Source organism: Felis catus, chromosome B2 (genome assembly GCF_018350175.1).
Source record: "Felis catus isolate Fca126 chromosome B2, F.catus_Fca126_mat1.0, whole genome shotgun sequence".
NCBI classification, from domain to species: domain Eukaryota; kingdom Metazoa; phylum Chordata; class Mammalia; order Carnivora; family Felidae; genus Felis; species Felis catus.
Window position 1 is genome coordinate 57675553 of NC_058372.1, and position 17502 is coordinate 57693054.

The window sequence follows — 17502 nt, forward strand, 5'->3', positions numbered from 1 at the left end:
TGTAAGCTTTTTAAAGATCTATATTTTATGTAGAATCGATTTCTGTACATGATGTGAAGCAGTGGTTGTGATAGGTTGGATAATGACCACCAAAGATATCCATGTCCGAATTGCTGGAACCTGTGAATGTTAATCTTATATGGTAAAAGAGACTTTGCAGGTGTAACTAAATGAAAGACTCTGGGATGAGATTATTGTGGATTATCTGGTTGTGTTAAAATTTAGTCACATGTGTCCTTCTAAAAGGGAAGCAGAGAGGGATTTGACAATGGAAGAGGATAGGCTATGTGACTACAGAGGTGGAGACTGGCGTGATGCAGCCACAAGCCAAGGAAGGCAAGTGGCCACCAGAAGCTGGAGAGGCAAGGAACAGGTTCTCATCTAGAGCCTCCAGAAAGAGCCAAAGCTGCAACATCATTTGAGGCTTCTAAGACACATTTTGGACTTATGCCTTCCAGAACTGTAAAAAAAATAACTTTCTCTTGTTTTAAGACACTAAATTTATGGTAATTTGCTACAGCAGCCATAGGAAACTACAGGGGTCAATTTTCATTTCTTTCTCTTTTGGTTTCCAATTGATCCAAAATCAAAGCAAGTAATTCTTACTGTGTATTTATTATGTATTTACTGAATTCTCAGATATTTGTGAAATATATATTTTTAATATTTTTGAGTATCTTTATTTCCTTTTTTCTTTTATTATTGTGAATATACGTATTTAAGATAATGACTTTAAGAAAAATACCAACATTAGCATACTAAACCTACCTGAAATTACAACCCTCAAAAATGGCCAGCTTTAATACAGATAAATGGATAGATATGTAGAGAGAGAATTTTTATTAGAGCAAAATGATATTGTACATGTATTTTAAAATAAAAATTGTTACAATCAGTTTTCAAACTTTTAGGTCTAAGGACTCTTTAATAAACTTAAAATCAATTGAGGAATCCCAAAGAGCTTTTGTTTACATTGTTTGCATCTTTTAATATTTATTGGATTAGAATTTAAAACTGAAAAAAAAGAATTTAAAGCTGAGAAATTTTTCAAATATTTATTGAGTAGCTTATTTAAAAATAACAATAATAGGGGCCTGGGTGGCACAGTTGGTTAAGCATCCGACTTCAGCCAGGTCAGGATCTCACGGTCCGTGAGTTTGAGCCCCGCGTCAGGCTCTGGGCTGATGGCTCAGAGCCTGGAGCCTGCTTCTGATTCTGTGTCTCCCTCTCTCTCTGCCCCTCCCCCGTTCATGCTCTGTCTCTCTCTGTCCCAAAAATAAATAAAAAACGTTGAAAAAAAAATTAAAAAAAATCCATTACACATTAACCTAAATAACATATTTTGTGAAAAGTAATTATATCTTACAAAACAAAAATAGTGAGAGGAGTATTCTTTACTTTTACAATAATTTTCAATGTTAAGTTTAACAAAAGCTGTTGGATTTTCATATCTACTTCTGTATTCAATCTATTGTGAATTGTTGCTTTGGTGGAAGTACATGAACTCCAGCTTCACAGAGAATGTAACTGGAAAATTAGCATTATTTAAACTGTCTTTTTAAACATATACAAATTGGATAAGTGGTAGTTCCTTAAAGTATAGTTGCAATGTGGAATCTGGAACTATACTAACAATCTTTACATCCTCTGTTACATTAAAATTCCATTGGTCTTTCTTGCATTTTAAATGGATATTTTACCTTTGCAGGATTTTGTAACATCATTTATTGGTTATTTGAAAAATACTGATTCACTGAGTAATGGATATCTTTCAAAGATTGACATATTTTATTATATCATATTAAAAAATCACATTAGTTATTATTACTACTGAACTCATCAGAAACCATGGTGGAGCTCTGAAGCTCATTGTGAAGAATATACATTTTCCAAAATTCTAATTTTTACTAGAAATCTTGAGGTTTATTATTGGGAAACAAATACTGTCAGCTGCTTTCCTCAAAATGGCAGGCTTACTTTGTTAATTTTTGAGAAAATGGCTGCAAAATATTCAGATTTGAAGAGCCACAGATTATCTTTTAGTTATTTTTCAAGTCATGTTTTCATAATGGCTACTTCAACTAGCAACTTAAAAAAATTGCACAGGTGTTATTCCTCAAGACAGTGATTATATATTGGTATGCACCAGACTTGCTTTGATGTATACTTTTGCTTTTATGCACAGCACATTAAAAAGTTGCATACACAAAGATTGAGAATTTTAAAAAATGAATGCATTTTCTGCACCATTAGGGCATTTTTATGTTGACTTTTACTTTGAGTGCATAGTGGAATAGAATAAAATGAGTAAAATTTGGGTGTACAAATATACTCCGCCATGACACTAGGTGCCAGATACTGTATCTACTGTGACTTTTGTACCCTGAGTGCAAATGTCCATCAACACAGTGAAAAAGGCAAATATCTTGGTTTTATTAAAAAATAACTTTGAAAAAAATAATTTTGATGTTACGGACATCTGAAAGGACCCTGGATATGCTCAAGGATCTAGATAAACTTGAAATATCTCTGTGTCAGAGCTCACATCAATTTGAAAGAGAAAAAAAAAAAGAAACCAAAGTGAAATGTAAAGTATCACTGAACCCCAGGCAAATGTTTCTTTAACATCTCATTAAGAATGCCAGGAAACTTAAGTTATCTCTCCCCCCATGTTTCAGGCTCTATAAGAGTAGAACACAAGCAACACTTGGATTTCAAAGAATGGTTCAGAGAAAGGTATCAGGAGAAATTGTGAAAGAATCTGAAATAGGAAAAAAAATCTAGCTTACCCATTCAGGTGCTCCTCACCTGTCTTTATCTTTTATTTGAGTTATTCTTGTCTATAGCAATTCAAACTGATTGCGCCTGGTGAAGTGCAACTGATTGTTACTCCGTAGGTAGACTTGCTTTGTAAAGTCTCTATTTGTAAATTCGCTTCAAAATTCCTTAATCTCATATATATATATATATATATATATATATATATATATATATATATCTACTCTTTGACTCCTCCTCTGAACTAGTCATAGTATCTTACCAGTTCCCTCATTAAGAGGTTAAGTAAAATTTTTGATGTGTGCTCATTTTATATATCTTTTTGAAAATTAGCCTTTTAACAAAGAAAATAAGCTAATTTCAGTTTTAGAAATTTTGAGGTATATTAGGAGAAATGAGTCACATTATATGATAGCAAAGAAAACCAAAACCAACTCCAAGGAGAAAAATTCACATAGAATACAATGCAAAGGGGGTCCCCTGGTGTTAAGCAACATAGCAGTCTTGGACTGGATAGAGAAGCCCACCCTTATGAATGACTGAGATCGGGTAGGAAGACAGAAAAGGATTCAAACTACAGTTGAAAATCAGAAAATTTGGGGACATACAAAATCTAAGAAACAGATTTCCCATGAGTACTTTGTGCTGTAGCGCTTATTAAGAATATACATTCGGTAAGAGAAACACAAAGTGAAATATAGTAAAAAATAATTTAGATTAAATCGATATTGCGGAAGAAAACAAATTGGACAGAATAACAGCATTAAAGATTTAATAACGAAGTATGAGTAGCAAAGGGCATAATGAATATGGCTGAAAATCACTCTTGAGATCCTCATAAACGCCCTTTCTTAGAGCCCACTCAAACCGTCTAGGTTTTTATCACACTTCTGAAGACTGCAGCTGTACAATACCCCAAATTAGTCCAGTTTCTGGCAGACAGCGATGCAGCTTTACCTTTTCTGCCTCCCCTCAGATCCATTAGCAGTCTTCTGGGCTTCTGTTCTTCAGAGTTTTCCCTTATTTTCCCCATGACTTCCTATTCAGTTTCTTAGGCTGCTTTTCTCTGAATTTGATGGTATAATTAAAGATTTAGGATTATTTATGACTCCTCTTTTTACTGAGGGGAGGAAGCTGGGGGCAATGAGAGCACCTTTAGAAATGCAACACTCTGTACCAGCATCTTGTGTTTTCTCTTCTTGGGTATATAAAAGGTTAGTTATATCACAGAATGGCATAAAATTGTTTTTTTCTTGAATTCTTGGCTTGTTCTCCACCCCCACCATTTTGGGAGAGGGGAGGGTGGTTCATTTTGCTATGCACTAACTGACAGTCTGGAATCCGGTTCTTTTCCCCATTTGTACCCTGAAGTTTCTATTACTTAATATTTCTAAAGTATATTATCATTTCAAACTCCTATTTTCAAGATAAGGCTTAAAAATATGATATACGGAGTAGAGTAGAAGAAAGTTGAACATTTAGGTCAAGCTGTTGTACCATATGTACAAGGTCTGTTTTTCAAAGCTTCAAAAACTGAATTTTAAAAATTATATACATTAAACAAGATATATGTAGTATAATGCAAGAATGAGTTATTTTTAAAGGAAGCACAGTCATTAAAATCAATGACAGGGATAAATGGTCTTATCCAAGTACATCAACATCCCATCATGAACCAGAGCTACCCTGTGATATAGAACACAAAAAGGCAGCTTTAATAAAGGTAATGGGAATGAAATAAAAATAAACAATTAAGCATAGTTCTTCCTCTAGTCTGCCAAATAGTAACAGTTTTAAACTCATCATTTGGACTTATTCTATTAATAAGCGATTTCTTGTTTTATATAATAATACTTTTAAAGGAATTCAGAATGTTTTGCTGGTAACATGATGGTGGGAGGGAGCAATGGAAGACCTCAGGTTACTGATGTATTTGCATGATTCAATAGCAAATTATCCATTTCAGGGAATACAGTTCATATTGTTTGATAGACTGATTTTTTCACTTTAAAATCAACTGACTTTGCATCACAAACCTATATGTTGAGAAAATACTTAGAGAAAAGCTATGAATAAACACTCAGGAAGAACTGTTTGTCTTTCACAAATAGTACTATAGTACAAAAATTCCATTTTCTACTTTCCTATGTAGGGAAAACCCTACTTTTCTATGGTGTTTTTCTTTCCCATGAGTCTCCTTTACTCCTCAAATAAAACACTTCACTTCTGATTGCCAAATGTGTGGAGGTTTTTCCCCATACATGCAATTCTCTGTGACACTATTTGAGTGTCCTACCATTTATTTCAACTTGGACACTACCTACCTGGAGACAGTGTCAGACCTTACAAGTTAGGTGTCCCATGAGACTGCTGCCCCCTGCCCCCCACCTACAATTCATACCTCAGAAATCAGTTGCAAGCCCAGGTTATCACCAGTGCTTCTGACCAACTGGCTATAGATCAGACATTCCAAAGATTGATTAATTTGCTAGAGGTGTTCACAGAACTCAGGGAAACACATTTACTAGTTTATTAAAGGACATGATAAAGAAAACAGATGAACATCCAGATGAAGAGATACATAGGGTAAGGAATAGGAGGGTCCAAGAGCAGAAGTTTCTGCACCTGTGGAGTTGGGTGCTTCACCCTCCTGATGAGGATGAGATTTGCCCACTGGAAGCTCTCTGAGAGATAATGAGATTTTGTGGAGGCTTCCTTGTGTAAGCATGATCAGTTATTAACCCCATTTCCAGCCCCTCTCTCCTCTGTGGAGGGTGGGGGGCTTAGACTGAAAATTCCAAGCATCAATCATAAGTTTGGTCTATCTGGTGACCAGCCCCCACCAAGGAGCCATCCAGAATCCTACCCAGAGTCCCTTATTAGAACAGAATATGCTCCTACTGCATTTATCACTTACAAATTACTAAAGTTTTAGAAGCCTGGTATGAAGGGACAGGGTCAAAGACAAATATTAGAACAAGAGATGCTCATAGTGTTATCACTTAAGAAATTACAAGGGTTTTAGGAGTATTGTGCCAGTAACTGGAGGCAGAGACAAATATATATATATATCTCTATTATCTCACAAGTACTAAAAACTTGTTTTCAAATACAACTATAATAAAAAAATGAAAAATTAGTGGCAATTAGTAAAATAAAATGTAAAATTTTCAAAAATTTTCAAAAACTTCTAAAGAAAATCATAAGTAATGACTACTGTCAGATGTATATTTTTGTAATAAACTTTATGGGCTGAGTAATCCATATGCCACATTAAATTTAGTTCAACAGTGCTCATTGAACCCAAAAATATCAAGAAAATGTGCATCTCTCTTTCTGTGATATATGACAAATGTGAAGAGCAGTGTCTTTTTCCCCATAATATCCAATCTGTGCTGACTTGGACAGGACTTGAAGGCTGTGGAAGATGTCAATGTTAAGCCATTGAAAAAGAGTCATTCTGTTGTTTCGCTGAAAAGACATTTGATGATCCATTAGCAGAGAAGTGTGAACTTACCCTTTTTGAAAGGATTCTTTATGCTTTTAGGCTGTGTAGTAATTTTTTCAATGAATCCTTTGTGTCTTGAGTTTTTCTGAATATTTATGAGGAAAATATTTTGAAACTTTACAAAGTCTGTAATTCCCCAATTTATACTAATGAAATCATCAATTGTATCTCCTGATTTAAGATTTATTAAATATAGAAACTGCTGCTTAGAACAATAAATGTTAATAATTACTTAAAAATTACAGAACTCTAGTTTCTAGATATCATATCATAGCATTTTAGAGAGATAACCCTAATAATGAGTCTAAAATGTATAAATTACATACATAGCATATATGTATATACATGTTATACAGTATACAGTATACATTTAGTCTTACAAGAAAAGAATAATAATGAAATAAGCCAGAGAGAGGGAAAGAATTATGTCCTCAAGTTTTTATAATTTTGGTTTGCTTGGTTATTATATTGGGTTGTAGACTCCAAAATTTCTAAGCATAGATACTTTATCACTTAATTGAAATACTCAAGAGAGTAATTATGGTTTATATGGTACCACTTCCATTAAAAATGAGAATTTTTCTCTATTTGAACTATTGTAATGAGTGCTCCCAAACATCAATGACAGTTTGATTTGAGTTCATGTACAAATAAACAACTGGTCATCAGTTTGAATTAAAATAAAATTCACCATTCCTTATAGGCTTGATAGTGATGAATACAGATAGTATGATTATTAAATCAGGTATACAGATGATCCAATTTGGAAATTTCCATAAAGTGATATAGATTTCTACCATTTCTCATAAAACAAAAAATCCCTTCATACCTTTATATGGTACTTTGTATTTTTCAAAAACACTTTTATATACACTTAAAAAATTAATGCTTACTTATTTTTGTGAGAGATATTGACAGAATGTGAGCAAGGGAGGGCAAAGAGACAGGAGACACAGAATCAGCAGCAGGCTCCAGGCTCTGAGCTGTCAGCACTGAGCTCGATGTGGGGCTCGAACTCACAAACCACAAGATCACCACCTGAGCCAAAGTTGGATGCTCAACTGACTGAGCCACCCAGGTGCCTCCTACTTTCTTTCTTTCTTTTTTTTATTAAGTTTATTTATTTATTTTAGAGACAGAGAGAGAGAGAGAGAGAGAGAGAGAGAGAGAGAGAGAGAGAGAGAAAGTGTGAGTGAGGGAGGGGCAGAGAGAGAGGGAGAGAGAGAGAATCCCAGGCAGGCTCCCCATTACCAGTGCAGAGCCCTATGTGGGGCTCGAACTCATGAATCATGTGATCATGACCTGACCCAAAGTCAAAGACTTGACCAACTGAGCCACCCAGGTGCCCTATATACATTTTCAGACCCCGTGAACTTGAAAATAAAAATTCATCTGCATTATTTGTCATCAAACTGAAATACATAAAGGTTAATTGATTTATCTTGTGTTGTACAATTAATTCACAGCTAACTTGGGTTCACATCTACCTTTGGTTACCTACTGACATTTTGATCAGGACTGCCTATGGCAGTAAGCGGATGATCTCTCTGTCCCTGGTGGCGCCTTCATGGCATGTAACAAAAACTATTCCCTGAGTTTGCATCGAGTTCTCTGTTGAGCACACATGTTTTGACTGTAGCTGAAGAATTCCCCTTTCCTGGTTCTCGTTAAAGGTCTTTATTTGTATGTAGCAGCAGCAAACCCAGTATCAATCTTAGCATCAGTGGCTCAGGGTTGAAGACATCTTAGAGCAACGGGGGCAACATGAGCAGTAACACATTTTAGTAGTTAGAACGTGGTTGGGGTGATCTGGTTGGTCTGTGAAAGGATGGGAGGCAGAGAAGTTCCAGGAGAACTGCTACATTGTGGCAGCAGCCTGGCACACATAATTAATTATTAACACATGTTTATTACATGCTGCTGCAGAGTGGCTTCTGGGACAGTTGCTAATTATTGAGACCCTATTTTAATTTTGCCTCGGCTGCTAATTGTGCTTAACCAGGAAAGAAAATACAACTCACAGCACAAGATTCTTACAGGAAATGAATCCTCCTCGTTTCGAAGAAATGGTTAAAAATGAAACAAAAAATTGCATCTACTGTTTGCTCCATTACTGTCTCATTTCTGATTCCAAGATTTTTTATAGTCTAAATATTCTTTCCCAGGGTGGTATGTCTATCAAATGGATGTAATGTTAAGGACACCTATTAGATAAAAATATAGCATCCTGGGCATCTAATTCCCAAGACTCCTTACCAGGCAAGTTATGAGAGAGGAAGGATTAGAACATTAGCTGAAGAAGATATTTAGCATTGACTTCATGTTGCTATACACCAAACACAATTTTAAGCATATTAAATGTGTTAACTCTCCCCATCCTTACAACGAAATTTTCATGTCTTTGGTATTATTACAAATGATACGATTCCATTTTACAGATACTGAGGCACAGAGATGTTAAGTAATTTGCCCAGAGGGCAGAGCCAGATAGTCCAGCTCCATGGTAATTTTCTTAATCACTGGATTTTACTGTTCTTGAGGTGGGCATGGCACCAATTCCAATCCTTGAATGGGCTCATTTGTTTGTTTTTGCTGCTACTTCTGTCTGTTAGAAGCAAGTTTGTTCCTCACGGGTCCATTTCTTGATATAATTACATAGAATTACATAGAAATACTGTGTATCTCTCACTGATTTATGTCTTCATAAACTTCAATGACAGAAATAGAGTTTAATTTTTCTTAACACAATGTTCTCTTTCAAGAGACGTCTAACAAATCACATCATTCTCGGTCAAGGGTTGGCGAACTATAGCCCACAGATCAAATTCTTCCACTGTTTGGTTCTGCAAGTAAAAGATTTTTTGCAACACAGCTGTATTCATTCACAGTCCCATACTGTCTATGGCTGCTTTCATGCTACCCTGGCAGAGTTGAACTGTTGTAACACAGAGTGTGTGGCCCGTGAAATACTTACTCTTTGGCCATTACAGAAAAAACTGCCAACCTCTGTTATGCTCCTGGTCGTTAAATAGACCCAGGATAAAATTATCTTTGATTTAAGCTAAATTTTGAGTAAACCCTTGAAATCCGCACCGTTTTTTTTAAACTTGCTTACTAACAGAATGGTTTCTTAAAGTATAGTTTCAATACCTACTCATTTTTCATCACAACAATCACAGCTGAGTAACTCATCAACAGAACTTGACGAACAATTCTTAAAAACCTTACTCTACACAAGGCACTGGTGAAGTACTGAGGAGGTGGGTGGAAGAGAGATGTAAAACATAATTCCAGATTACTAAGTGTTCCCTATTTAGGTGAAGAGACATAAACACAGATTACTAGTGTAAGGAATCTCTTTACTCAGCCCTTGTTCTTAATTTCTACTCCTATTATAATTAAGTCTTATCACAGTCAGCTAAACGGTGAGAAAAGGGTACAGGTTATTTCTTATCTCTCTTTGTACAGGTCACAGTGCCTAGAAGAGTGTGATGTGCTTTCTTGGCACTCAGTTAAAATTTGTTGAATTTGACTTTCCTGTCATAAAAAATAAGATGAAAAGCAATCTTTGTGTATCTTGTAAGTGGCAATGTATGAATTCATCCAACCATGCTTTCCACTCCACTCCCTCCCCTAGCCGTCTGGAGCAAGCTCCACTGGGAGCTATCAAGGAGGGACAAAGATATTCAAAGAATTTTACAGTGCACATTGTAAAATTGATTAAAACTGAGCACACTTTTTTCTCTAAGAAAAGAAGATAAGAAGATATTTATTAAATGCTGTCAGGAACTACTGTGGGATTTCACTGGCCTTGGCGTAATAAGTATCTAATGAAGATATTGTGTATCCTACTGGGAATCATTTTATAGAGAAAAGCAGATGTTATGATACTTTAGATTTCATGTGTTTTCCTCAGCAATCTCAGAAATCTCCTCTTCTAGCCCTCCCCAAATGCACGAAAAAGGAGGATCCAATGATCCTACTTGTTCGGTCAATTTCTACCTGGAATAAATACCTAAGACTAGCCCTTCTTATACTTTCTTTCTCAAATACAAATATTAAGTAATACAAAGATTGCTTCTGAATCTTGTTCTCTCACTGGAGTTGCTCCTGTAATTTGCCTCCTGCAACTTGGTCAGATGTCTGCTCCTACTTCTCAAAGATCACATACTTCCAAAGGGCATGCTTATTTCTTTTCAAAGAAGTAGCACAGAATGGGATTCAACTGCATAGTAATACATCTCATGACGAAACCTCCTGATTGATACCGCTGGCCAAATAGAGCTCATTTTCTGAAAGTGCACCTAAAGAGTTTTGTGTGGTCTCATCCCTTCTCCCGTGACCTATTAGTAGCTCCTTTGACGGGGTTCCAGAATTCTGAATTGGTTCAGTGGCAGATTCAAAAAGCTTTCTTTTCATCTTGACTGCTGTTCTCAGAGCTGTCTCTCTCCCACAGAGAGTTCTTTTTTAAACTATCCTTTCTAAGGATTTTTACTGTAACCCCATAAGGATTCCAGTTTTATCTTCCTTTTGTTCCTTTTCAACATCAATTAGTTGGTGAGGCAAACTGAGAAAAGATAAATCTACACTTTTGAACTAGGAATATAATTCAAAGCCGACACTGGCTTATCAACCTGATATTTCTCTATCCTTCTCCCTTTAAAATTGGGTGATATAAAACACAAGTATTCAATAAATGTTTGTAGAATGATTTGAGTTTTTACTGAAATGTCCAGGAATGAAAATGACAAAACTAAAAAACAAACAAAACAAAACAAAAAAGACAAAAATCAACTCCTAGTCTCTAAAGTGAAACATCTGTTCTAATTTCCTCACTATTCTTAATTGCTCCTACATGTAATATACGGACTTCAAAGGAAAGAAAATTAGCCCTTAAGTCAAGTTAAGGGACACCTTTTAAACTACGGATGTTTAACTGAATCACAAAAATCTTCATGTTCATCTGTTGTGAGGCTTTTATGAGGTTGATAAATTCGAAGACGGCTGAAAGCAAAAATCCCATGAAACATTCTGCTGAGGTATTCCCAACAGTGTAAGATTAAATTACCACTCTACAGATGAACAAAAGAATGCTTTCTAGACAAAAATATTTTCTCCATTCACAGGCTATGAAACTCCCTTGAGTAAATAGCTTTGATGTATCCAGTTCTGGGACAACAATTACGTAAGACAAAGACAGAAATTGATAATCATTACAAAGGCATGATGTTTTTTTTTTTTTTTTTTAATAATTTCTAGTTTGATTTTTTTTTTTTTTTGGAGGTCACTGGATATAAAAAGCAAGAATAATCTTATGGCACTAACATCCGCTTCAGTTTATTGGTTTAAATTAAAGTACCAACTTGGGCAGGGTGTATATATGCTTGGCATGTATTTTTATGGCTTTTAAAAAGAGCACATTGAGCACAAGCATAGATATGAGCCAGGAGCATGAGCCCAGAGGAGACTTCCCAGGGGCTGGCTGCTTCTTTGGCAATGAGCTGTTTTTAGTTGGTAAAGACACACTCTCTACAAGAAAACACCGTCTTACTCTATATAACTTAAAAAAATTGCAGAGCCAGAAAATCACTTTGCTTTGTGTCTTTAAATTATTATGTTTGGGTCTTTTGTTCTGTGTTTTGTTTTGTTTCCTTTCCCCTGCAATATACTATTACCTCCAAATTTCATGGTTGTCTACCACAACTTAGGTTTTATACATAAAACAAATTTTTCTTTTCCTTTTTTTTCTTCTCTCTCTCTCTCTCTCAATATAAATAAATCAGATTTAGAAATAATTCATTCTAAAGCCATCATTTTAACATGGGTGCTTACACTCCTGGGAAATACATAATGTTTGTCTAGTTCTGACATTAGTTTCTTTCTAAAATATAACAAGTTTTCAGTTTAAAATTTGTTTTTAGTGTAGGTGCGCCTGGGTGGCTCAGTTGGTTGGGTGCCTGACTTCAGCTCAGGTCATGGTCTCACAGTTCATGAGTTCGAGCCCTGTGTTGGGCTCTGCATTGATAGCTCGAAGTCTGGAGTCTGCTTGGGATTCTGTGTCTCCCCCTCTCTCTGCCCCTCCCCAACTCAGGCTCTGTTTCTCTCTCTCTCTCTCTCTCTCTCAAAAATAAATAAACATTAAAAAAATTTTTAAATTGATTTTTAATGTATATAATTTTTAATATATAATAATTTAATATAGATAGATAGATAGATAGATAGATAGATAGATGATGCAAGCAGGAGATATGGGCAGCAGGAGGGAGAGAGAGAATCTCAAGCATGTTCCATGCTCAGCATGGAGCCTGATACAAGGGCTTGATCTCATGACCCTGGGATCATGACCTGAGCCAAAATGAAGAGTTGAACACTCAACCAACTGAGCTACCCAGGTGCCCCAAATTTTCAGTTTTAATATTCAAAATTTCTAATTTCACCCCGTTTTCCAATAAATGCTTCTTTTAAGCATTTTACTCATAGCCATTAATAAAAAGGTTTAATTTTTTTGGAAAGTACAAAATGATGACTCAAGTTTGCAAAATATTTCAAAGTAGAGTAGAAAAGGGCGCCTGGGTGGCGCAGTCGGTTAAGCGTCCGACTTCAGCCAGGTCACGATCTCGCGGTCTGTGAGTTCCAGCCCCGCGTCAGGCTCTGGGCTGATGGCTCAGAGCCTGGAGCCTGTTTCCGATTCTGTGTCTCCCTCTCTCTCTGCCCCTCCCCCGTTCATGCTCTGTCTCTCTCTGTCCCAAAAATAAATAAATGTTGAAAAAAAAATTAAAAAAAAAAAGTAGAGTAGAAAATATTTTTAGAAATAATGACTTTCCCTAGAATGGATAATCTATCTAAGCACTGAAGACATTATACCTCCAATATAGGGAATTGTTAAAACTATTGTATATTCATTTCAAAAGAAAAAAAGAAAAAAAAACATTATCACATTTGGAATACTGCACGGAATATACTTTAGTGATGTTCAGCCATAGAAGAAAGAAATCTGTAAATTCTGGTTATAGAAATCCCTGTGAGCACATTGCATAATTAGGGAAACCTTGATATAGATGCATTTCCTTAAATAAATACTGTTAATACTATACTATTTTTCTAACCAGCTAAGATAACACTAAAAGTGTGATAGGAAATTTTCCCAATTATCGAATGAACCTCAGCTTTGTAATGCCATTTTACAAATTACTAAGTATTGAATTCAATTCATATTTAGTGATTTATATTATAAAAATATGCTCTGAAACATTTGAAGCATTTATGTTTTACTGCTATAGCCATATGCCATCAAATTCATATGCTTGCTATATTCTTCCTTGCTGGTTCAGAGCCTGTTTGTAAGTCATGTTCCATTGAAAAACTCATAAATTAAAGAAACTTCTTAAGAAAACTAGAAAGAACTAAGATTTTCTTTTGGTAATGCTTCATGCACTAAGCTAGAAAAGTTTTCCTACAATATTTAAATGAATAATTCATTGCTTCAATAGGTTAACATTTGAGAAAGAGAACTGACATATAGGAAGTCAAACATTTAATACTCACTGTAGAGAATAGTTCCATTCAAAGTGTTTGTTTTTATAGTCAAGTAGATGGTAACAGTTCTCTTATGTTCTTTCCCTGGAACACATGTGAACTCATCCAGGGTTATAAAAAAAGGTAATTCTAGATAGGAATTCCCACTGAAAGATGGAAAAAGTAAACCTGCACCTGAAAGAAAAAAAAAAGGTCATTACATTCTGCTAATCCTGTAGATAAGAACATAGCATTTATAGTTAGCATTCATATAAAAAGATAAAGTTTATATTTACAAACATTAGACTCAATATTAAGAAATTCTGATACATAAGTATAATAGATTTGTGAAGTCATTGTCTCAAATAATCAACCACCAGTCCAGAGGAAAAGACCTAGAGCAAAAATTTTGTCATTGATGGATGGGCTTTAAAGGTAAATAAACACCCTGAAATTGTATGAAACAAAATCTGTGTTTTCACACATGTGAAATAATAGTATTCATTAGATTCTTAAAATATTCTGATATGAATGTCTATAAATCACATTATATACTTAAATCAATGAACTTTATTTGGTGTAATTACACCTCAATAGGAAAGTATTGAAAAAAATCTGTGACACAAAAGATTAGAAAATCTATAGGTGCATTTTTATATAAAGATAGAAAATCTCTCTATCAAACCATATAGTGGGGTGCCTGCCTGGCTCAGCTAGAAGAGCATATGACTCTTTATCTTGGGGTTGTGAGTTTGAGCCTCATGTTTGGTGTAGATATTGATAAGAAATATAGATTTAAAAAGAAAATAAATTATCACACAGAAAAGTTTTATTAATATTCATTAATATTTAGTGCTTTCCAATAATACTTAGATATTTTATAAGTGGTATTACTACAATATGCAAAGTTAATTTTTTAGAGTTATCCTTTTAGAATTATTACTCTTTTATTTAAAAAAATAAGTTTATTTTACTTATTTTAGGAGAGAAAGAGAGAGTGCAAGTGGGGGAGGGGCAGAGGGAGAGGGTGATAGAGAATCCCAAGCAGGTTCTGCACTGTCAGCGCAGAGCCCGACAGGGGGTTCAAACTCATGAATTGTGAGATCATGATCTGAGCAGAAATCAAGAGTTGGCTGCTTAACCGACTGAGTCAGATGCCCCAAGTTATTAATCTTTTAAATGATCGATCTCAAAATATTGAAGCACATAAAATTTGAAAAGTACTTATTTTATTGTCATGTACCAATAGACTAGCAACGTAGATCTATAGACTTGGTACTTTGAACAGGTATTAATACACAGAATGTGGAAATGAAACTTTATTATCAACACTCAAATCTTCCTTCAGAGATAGGATATCCCCTACCCTCTTCCACCAGCCAAGACCTGGAGGGACCTGACACTGCTATCCGCCTTGAGGGGCAGAAGGAAGCTGATTTCTGTTCTTTTTGTCTTACCACCTCCCGTTCATGCTAGCTGCTGTTTCTGACCCTTTCCGCTTTGAATGTGGAGGAGGGTAGGTGGAGTGGAAAGGAGAGACAAGTACACAGTAAAAGAGAGCTGTAAGAGCTGGTGATTGATGCTGTTATAAGCAAGCTCTCACTCTCTAGGAATAGCAGATGTTTAAAACTGACGGTTTCTCTTGCGGTAGAAATGTCATAAAATACAACATGCTCAGTCCAGTTTCATTTTCAGATAAACAACAAATAATGTTTTAGTGTAAGTATGTATGAAAGATTTCACAAAATATACTAGAAGAATTATTTGTATTTGAAATTCAAATTTAACTCCATGTGTCACATTTTTAGTTCTTAAATCTGGGAACCCTATGACTCATGAGCATGTGTGAATTCTTTAGAAATCCTTTGCCAACTACAATTCCTAGGACTTGTGCCATGACCTGCCTTTGGCTTGTCACTTCTAACTTGGTCCCATATTGATTTTTCACTTTAGCACAGACTCCTCGGTAGACAGCCACTTACCTGTGTCAAAGTAAAAGTTGCACTAGATAAAGTTAATCAGGCAAAGACTTTATTCAAGACTACTGCAATAAAGGAGAGGGGTCAGAATTCAGTCTTTCCTTAATTCCTCTGAAACAAAGAGTGGTAGAGCTTTTGGGAGCTGAGGTGGGGGAATCACAAACTACTGTTTGCTAATTGGCCTTAACCCCCTAAAAAATATAAGCTTCTTCCTATCTTAATCACAGAATGGGCCTAGAGTCAGGAAGAAGACTGTCTAAAGTTTAGTCAAACTGAGGGGAATGTTAAGGCTGTGTAGGTCACTTGACTAGAAAAAACTACTACTTGGGTAGAACCTAAAAATGACCCTAGACCAAATTTCTTTCCTGAGGGGTCTGTATCTAGTCCCTGGGAAATACTTCTACATTCCCTGCTCTACTGTCTGTGAGGGTATTGTTAGTTTTCAGTCTTTACGCGCTCCCATGTACGCACGCACGCACATATACTCCCGAAGGCTGCTTTGGCTTTCTTTCTCAGGTATAAATATATGACTCTGTTGGTCCATGGTCTTCCTTTCCAAGTGATTTGGTTTTAGCTCCCCCCAAACACTGTCAGATGTGATGGGTGGGAGAATGTGAGGTGAGGACAAGATAGCTTTCTACAAAAACATTTCCTCAAAGTCGTGTCTCTAAAATCCTCTTTTTTTCTTCAAATGCTTGTTATATCAAGAACTCTTCCCAGTTAGATCTTGTTTTTGGATATGGCATCTCATTTTGTTTACAGCACTATATCTTGGTGCATGTGAAAGAGTTTATTTTTAATGTCCTGTTATGTTCATAACTTTGTTTTGTCAGATATAAATATAATGTATGTATTAGCAACTACTTGATTTAAGATATATGGTAACTTACATATTTAATATCACATATTTTTTAGCATTTCTTGGCTTTTTGCACACAATCTTTAATTTCTCAAAATTAATTTCCTTGGCTCTAGATTTTACTAGATCTTTTTTCAAACGGATCTGTTTTTAGGCCTACTTAGCAAATCCTGCATTAGTTCTCAGATGCCTAGAAAACTCTGTAATACTTAACACTTATTTGTATTAAAACATTCTCCTTGTTGCTCATGACACTATACTGCACTTTGACCATCTCCTCACCTGAACAACAGCTTCTTTGCAGACTGTTCTTTCAAACTATTCCACAATGCACATAGTTTCCAAGGCTCTGTCCTGGGTCAACTGGTTTGTCTGTGCTTTATCTAAACCTGATCCTCCTCCATTTTCTTATTCCCAGCACTTACACTCCCAGGCTTAGAAATTCAGCATCATTATCCACCCATCTCTTCTCAAACCATTGGTGGCTCCCGTCACCTCTTTCTTAGATCAAATCTAGCAACTTTCCTTCTGCTACCACTGGCCTTATTTAATTCTCATTATGCTTCAACTTAACTGTTGGCAATAGCTTCTTTCTAACTGGCCTCCCTGCCTATAGTTTCTATTAGCTGTCATTGCTATCACGTCAACTTTACTCAGGGGTAATCACCTCAGAAATTTGGTTAAAATCCTTCCCTAACTACAGAATAATTAATCTGCTTATGGAGTACACCAAGCCTTCCATGGTCTTATTTTTCAGTGCTTCCACACACACAGATCTACTGGTAAGCTTGAATTACACTTTCTTCTGTGGTTCTGCTTGTGTTCACACTGTTCTGTCTGGAATTCCCTTCCCCCAAATCCTA

General features: G+C 35.6%; 1 protein-coding gene across 2 annotated transcripts in view; it reads right to left on the minus strand.

Annotated features, from left to right (window-relative positions):
• Positions 1-17502, minus strand: part of LOC109499722 (protein eyes shut homolog) — an 866761-nt gene that overhangs the window by 297921 nt on the left and 551338 nt on the right. For both annotated transcript variants that reach the window (XM_045057710.1, XM_045057711.1), the window contains one exon: positions 13832-13996. In XM_045057710.1, coding sequence (XP_044913645.1) covers positions 13832-13996 — 165 coding nt within the window. The remainder of the gene's footprint in view (positions 1-13831; positions 13997-17502) is intronic.